General features: G+C 35.1%; 1 protein-coding gene across 2 annotated transcripts; it reads left to right on the top strand.

Annotated features, from left to right (window-relative positions):
- Positions 1-459: 459 nt before the first annotated feature.
- On the top strand, positions 460-2,338 carry LOC18422600 (tRNA-methyltransferase non-catalytic subunit trm6MTase subunit). 2 transcript variants are annotated; one of them, XM_088862526.1, is made up of 3 exons: positions 460-540; positions 625-708; positions 1,306-2,338. In XM_088862526.1, the coding sequence occupies exon 3, from the start codon at positions 1,331-1,333 to the stop codon at positions 2,099-2,101; it is 771 nt and encodes a 256-aa protein (XP_088718652.1). In that variant the 5' UTR covers positions 460-540; positions 625-708; positions 1,306-1,330; the 3' UTR covers positions 2,102-2,338. The 2 variants fall into 2 exon arrangements, with proteins under 2 accessions (XP_088718652.1, XP_020522905.1); XM_020667246.2 differs by having other exon boundaries at positions 625-2,338.
- Positions 2,339-7,273: the final 4,935 nt, after the last annotated feature.

Genomic DNA, 7,273 nt, shown 5'->3' with positions numbered 1-7,273 from the left:
ATATTAAAATCATATTTCTTGATAATATTTAAAGGTTGATTCAAAATAATTGATTGTTCAAACCCTCGACACTATACAAACCGCGCACCGATAACTTATTATCAAGGCACCAACTAAAATAAAGTTTTCAAGTGATTTCCTTTTTCTTTTAGGACTGATTTAATTAATTTTTAAATTTGAATTTGGATTTAGGGGAGAGAGAGATCGTGATGTGGAGGTGCGTTTGCGGAGCCAGGTGCCGTGACCTTTGTTGGGTGGGCCCTACCTTGTAGGAAAACTTAACCAGGGTCAAGACAGGAGGACATGCGCGATTTACGAACTGGTCCTACTGTTTTTACCCGCTTTATTACCTTCAATAAAGATATGTGAAAATAAATAATAAAAAATTATGGAGTTAGGGATAATGAAAAAAAGAAAATAAAAGAAAAGAAAAGGCCGAAGGGCTATAAAAAGGGGACAGTACGTGCGAGCAAGAGGTCCAGTCCCTCAACGCACTCTCTTCTCTCTCTTGCACACACTGTGAGGAGTTGCAGAGGAACAGTAAGAGGAAAACGCTTAATTCCGAAGCCTTGTTCTTCGTTCCAAAAGCTTCTTTTGAATACTTTGATTTCTTTTTTTTCACAGATAAAATAGCAGACAGAGGAGCCAGAGCCGATCTTTAGAAGGCGATTCTCTTGTTAAAATTCGAACTTGCATTTCCCCTTTCAAGTAAGCAAGAGCCGCGTAGAGCCGCTTCTGTTTTGCACAAATACTTTCCATATATCCAATTCTCCAAATACTCTGGTTCTTGTGGCGGTCTTTCAAATCACTTTATTTCCGCTTCTTTGTTTGCGGAAAATGGATATTTAACTTATCAGTTGCTTACAGCAAGGGCAACTTTCTTGTTTTTTCTTTTCTTTATAGTAAGTTACCAACTAGAGCGATCTATGGAAATTTTGCAGGATTTCTTCTGAGATGTTATAAGAAATAGAAATGCACAGTACTTTTCTTGAGGAATAGGTCAAAGAAATCACCTTTTTTTTCGAGCCGGTGCCTCTGTTACTCCTGATCTTCTTCTATAACCAAGGAAATCTCCTCAAAATATATTCACAGGAACAGAGCATTTTAGTCTGAACTCTGAAACAATGGTTTTCGTCAAATATCTACTCAATTCTAGTTCATGTTTGTAATTCCAGTTCTTTTTGGACATTTTACGCTCTGTTTTCTGCTTATCAAGCTTTAATGGAAGAGGAGCTCTCTTAAGTCAAATCCCGATCGAGTTTTCCTTACCTATTTCTTCTCCATTCTCTCTCTAAATCTGTACAGAAGCAGAGCTTCCTCCGAAGTTTGTATGGACAATAGCTTTTTCGAGATGGATTCCATTAAAGCTGAGAAAGCAAGCGCCATGACTAAATACAAAAGGATCCAAAAGATCGGCACTTTTTTCCGGTTCCTCGAGGTTTTTGTTGTCCTCGCCCTTTTTTCCTGGTTCTCCTCGTCGCTCCCAATCGCCGCCAGAATCGCCGTTTCCTACTTCCGTTACCTCTGCCTCGTTGCGGTTAGTCCCACCTTCGTCTTCATCCTCGGTAACGCCATCGTTATAACGTTAGTTGCAAAGTCGGGGCACTTCGGTCCTCGAGCTTCTTCCAATTCGTGCCCCGATATATACGACGAGTTCGTGACTCGCAGCGAAAGTCGCCGATTCAGAGACCCTCAACAAGGAGACAATCGCCGAGTTATTGATGAGAGTAGCCCAGCTATTGAGGCCGTGCCGGGGGAGATCGTATACGAGGACAAGGCCGTATGCGAGGAGAAACTGACAAGCCATCCTTGTACGGATAAGCACACGGATTCGGATAAGCAGGGGTTAGTGTATAGGAGGAGTCGGTCAGAGAAGACGCCGGAAGAGGGGGGAAACGGACGGAAAAGTGGCTTGAAGTTGCAGAGATCGGAGACCGAGATCTTAAAAGGGGAGAAACCCTTTGGGCGACGCGTGGATGGCTCTGATTTTGACAAGTATTCACAAGAAGAGTTCAAACTCACCATTGATACTTTCATAGCAGAAAAGCTGAGGATTCAAAGGGAGGAGTCCATGGCTATGGTTCTAAAGAACGTGATATGAAAGAGAGAGAGATCGTAACAATAATAAGACACGATATTTGAGGTTTTTTGTTTTCTTTATGTCACTAATATTGCAGAGAAATGGGTTTTGGTTCTGTGTTTTGTCTAGTAGTTTCTCACTCTTCTCTTTTGTTTTCCGTTTTGGTAATGCAATGTACAAAATGCTGTATCTGTACAGATTAGTTAATAACATGGGTACAAGAAGCTCAAGGAGCCATGAGTTTTCCTTATCTTGAAAGGCAGATCTTTATTTTTTTACTCTCGCAATATTTTTTGTTTTCTTTCTCAATTTGTTGAGACAATGATTCGGTGTTTTGTTATACTTGGACATCTGTGTAAGCTTTTCCTATGATAATGTAGCTCTGTTCCTTATTTTGTGTTTGGGCATACATATCTATGTGCTTTATGTATGTACATACATGGGCATTCCCATGATATTTATTCCTTTTGGCTCTCTCTCTCTCGCTCTCTCTCTGACAGTATTTCACCTTTTGATGGTCTGGTTCGAGACAAAGCATGTATTTTCATGATGAGAAAATATAATGGAAAAGAAACAGGAACGGCAAAATGTTAGTCATGTGCGCGGGGTTTTTAAAAGCAGGCTTTCCTTTTGAAGGTTCACTTTTCGCACAGACGGCAAAGTCTTACTTCTACAGGTCACTAACTCTCTTTCTCCATCTAAAGAATGCCTCTGTCTTTTCCTTATTTTTCCTAATTCGTATTATTATTTTCTCGTCTTAATCTTAATTTTTAATTGAATCTCTCTTTTGTAATGTGCGGTTAGGAGGTGAGTTTGGGATCATGGGAGCCAGATCGGGGAACAAATACTTGCTGGCTTCCATCAAAAGGTTTTTTTCTGAGTCATATTCTCTGCTTTCCATTTTTCCCTCTATTATTCGAATTTTACCTTTAAACAAGAATATGCTCCCAGCTTATTTTATTCAAAGTTGAAAATCCCATTACCATCCCTCCAACTAAACCCAATAATGTATTTTGCTAGCATATTTTTTCTGTACTCCCCTAGTTGGAAGGATTTGGAATCCTAGATGATTATTATCAAAAGACCTTATTTTTTTTTTTTTTGAGTTCTCTACTACATCATATCTCACTTTTTAAAAATTCGACAGTTTCGATTCAATCTTGAGACATTATTTTTTCAAGTGCTTAGAAGGTGTAGTTAAGAATTTTTTTCATTGAGATTATTCTACGTGTTGAAGCCCAAATTTTGGGTGCAAAAACTAATGGGGTTTTACCCAAGGGTATAAAATATACTTCCAAGGGAATAGAATATTTTTCGAGTTTAAGTTTAAAAGTTTTGCTTTTTTTCGTTTCCTCATTGATCATAATGTTTTACCGATTGGTTTCTTTGTTTCTTAAAGAATGGAATTTCTTAACTCCTTGAGTTGCGCTTTTCTTCTTTTCTTGGACTTGAATGGTCGTGGATAAACCCTAATTTTGGTGGGCGATTCCAATTTGGAAGCAGCCTGTCTTTGTGGATAGATAGAGACAGATATATATCTAAAGTGACATATAATATACCGGTTTGGTTTAATGGATAGTTATACAAGGAAAATGGTTGGATAGGGCTGCGGCCCTATCAAAATAAGTAAAGCCCCACCCCTTTAAATTGATCATATTGAACGTTATGGTTGTACAAAAAAATTAAGATTTCAAATTCTAAAAATAGTATATATTACAACAAATCATCTAGAGACCTCAAAAATAAGTGTTTTCATATCCGTAAGATCTGTATTGTTTTTTGAGTTTCAAATATTTATTGTTGGGGTTGAAAATTAATTTTAGATCTATCATGAAGATTTCCAATGTCAAAAGTGCTTTCGACTGATGATTTAAGGTAAGGATTTATTTTGTTTTCATAAAGCCTAGGCCCTATAAAACCTTCATCTTTTACATAATGTCTGGATACATATGTACATTAAAAAATGGGTGGTTGGTTTTCTCGAGGCTTCTCTATTTATCAGTAAAAAAACCAATATCATTAAGACTAGTGCGGTTGTTGATGACCCACCCTTTGTGGGGCACATCTACTATTCCACCGCAAGGTCCAACTAGTCCCCAGTTTTAAATAGGAAAAAGGTCCAACTAGTCCCAAGTTTTAAATAGGAAAAAGTTTATAGAAGATCTCAACCTTATTTCTCTACGGGTAAGGTGCACCTATGAAGCTCACCAATGAAGGTTATTTTTATGCTGGAAAACGTTCAAATCAATAATCGACTCATAGACGTACAAAAGAAAGGGATTTGTAGTCCAAAAAATAGTTCATCTTCTAAAATATTATCTGGATTGTCCGTTTTTTAAATTTTCAAGTGTTTATAGATTTGTAAAATTTTCAAGTGTTTATATCTCTGTTTGATCGTCACCATTTTTGGAACTTTAAATTAATTGGGTGTCACAATAGATTTTCATATCATCGCATTTTTTTGACATGGTTTTGAGGTGCACTTTACTTCAATAGCCTCACCCTTTTAAATTTGGGAAGCTCACATTAAATTGATCAAAACACATGCGATAGTGTGTTGGTCCCAATTTTCCTCGGGAAAAGTTAGTGAACCTTTCTAAATGCTTGTCAGGGTATATTTGGATATAATTATTACTGATATTTGAAAATATAACAAGCAGTACGTGATTTGGCTTGGGCTACCTAAGTGGGTTAAGATTGTCAAACTCAAATTATATGTGGATTGTTTACAATTTGTACAATGTCACAACTATTCTTACTCATTATATGTCAAATTGGATTGCTCAGAGCGAGTCACAAAATAAGAGATTTTTTTTTTATGCAACTTTGTGTCTAATCAATGACACTCTTATAACCACCCATTTTGAAATCTAAGGTATAAAAACGATTATAAAATCTTTGTACAAAAGGTACATAGTCTCTTTATAGGCAATCACAATGGTATGGATTCATATGATGTGCATGCTTTATAGGCAATCACAATGGTATGGATTCATATGATGTGCATGCTTTAAAGGTGTACGAACACCCACTAGCATTTCATATTCAAAGAACATGGATGCTCACTATTGCATTTAGTATTTTAATTTTAATTAAAAAATATAAAACAAATGAATCAATAAAATTAAAGCGATGAAAATAGCTTAGAATACTTTAAGGGTAGTTTGCTCAATTTATCTTGAGGTATTTTTTATTTTTTTGCTTTTAAGATAAAAACCATTTAATTAGATTTTTAAGAAAATAAGTTTATTTAAAAGAGATTGTCTACAAAGAGGCCATGTAGCTTTTGTACTTAGAGGTCATAGTCTTTTTTCTCTTAAAATTAGTAAGAAGGGGTTGTAAGAGTGTTATTGATTTGACATAAAGTTTAAATATTTTTTTTTTCATACTTGGTGACTCACCCTAAGCCATCTATTTGACATTTGAATAGTGGGAATAGTGGTGACTTCCTTGTATAAAAGATAAAGAGTTGCGGTTTGTATAGAGCCTACCTTCAACACCAATGTGGATTCAATATTGAAAATCTTTGTGATAGCTTTAAAATATTTATCTTTGGGAAAAGTTTATATAGAGCCTAGCCTCTAATCAATCAAATTCGGGCCTACCTCAAAAATTTCACTAGAAAAGGTTGTTTTGATGCTCAAATATCTTTCAATTGCATCAAGATGCATGAACATGAGAAAAAAATGGATTTTATGTTTTAGAAATAGTGTATCTTGTAACGCATTTTCGGACCGTTAGTTTTTAAGATTTTTAAGTTCTTATAGATATATCGATCTACAATATTTTTTAAGCTTTGAACTTTATAAATAAAAATGAAAATATATTTTAAGGCTATCACAATGGTTTCCAATATTGAAACTACATTTCTCGATACTATTTGAAGGTAGGCTCTAATTTGATTGTTTAGAGCCTAGGCTCTATACAAACCTCACCCTTTAAATTTTATTTTTTATTATTCTATAAAGCTAAATTCCATCCATCAAAAGCTAATGCTATGTGGATTTAGAAGAAAGATGGGTTAAGAGAGAGAAAGCTGGGTAGAGAAAGTAGAGAGATGAAGAGAGACTAAAAACCCACATATGCACAGCTCTAGGTAGGGGATTTCTTGAACTTCATTTGGAAATTGGGGACTTTAGAAATTTCAAATCTTCTATTACATTTTTCTATTTTATTTCTCCTTTTCCTTTTTTGCTTCCCGAAAGTTAGACTGGACTACTTTTTAGAGAGAGAATTTAAAGAAGGGAATAATATGTTGCTTTTTAGGAAGAGAAAGTGAAGAAATTTTTAGGAGAGAAGGCAAGAAAAGAGAAAAAAATATTAGATTTTGTTAGAGAGAGAGAGTGCGAGGAGAGAAGAGCTCCAGTTTGAGAGAAAAAGTGAAAAAAACTTGCGCTCAGTGAGGGGAAAAATGAGATGGGGCAAAAGAGAAGAGGGCCGGACTGATAATTGCCTCTCTCAAAAGTTTCTACCATAAGGCCTAGGCTTTTTGAAAACAAAATAAAGCCTCACCTCGAATCTTTGTCTAAATCAATTTTCAACTGTGATAATGAAATTCAAAACTCAAAAATTGGTACACATCTTAAATATCTATGAACACTTATTTTTAGGGTAAAATGAACAGTCTAGATAATTTATTATATATACACTATTTTTATAGCTTGACATCTTTTTTTTTTTCATAATCGTAATGTTCAGGCCAAGATGATCCATGAAAAAGTTTTCTAATACTTGAATTGCAATTTTGGATGAGTTATAAGATGAGATTTTACTTATTTTCATAGGGCTGCAGCCCTATAAAACCATTTTCCTTTTATAATTTTAGATTTCACCCCATTAACAACTTTATTTGAATACTGTTTAAACAGTCTACATTAAGCAAATAAATTTATTTTATTATTATTCTTATTTTTGACATTTTACTGGTGGAAATAAAGGGTGGGATGCTATGTTGGGGCATCCGCCTCTCCAACTACTGATTCCACTAACCCATTCGTAAGCAGACAGTTTCAAATTAAAATTAATGTAGGATTGTCTTTTATCCTAAATGGTCATAAATTTCGTAGGCATAGCGAATGCGAAGGATAGGTTAGAAAAACAAGTAAATAGTAGGCATTACATACATGGTTTGTATACAATGAGAACATTTACCTTTTGTATAAGGAGGTCACAACTACTTATAATCATCCGATG

The sequence above is a fragment of the Amborella trichopoda genome, chromosome 3, assembly GCF_054954075.1.
Source record: "Amborella trichopoda isolate Santa Cruz 75 chromosome 3, AtrichopodaSantaCruz75HAP2 v2.0, whole genome shotgun sequence".
Classification (NCBI taxonomy): domain Eukaryota; kingdom Viridiplantae; phylum Streptophyta; class Magnoliopsida; order Amborellales; family Amborellaceae; genus Amborella; species Amborella trichopoda.
The sequence above is the reverse complement of the archived record's forward strand: the minus strand, read 5'-3'. Positions and strand labels throughout refer to the sequence as shown.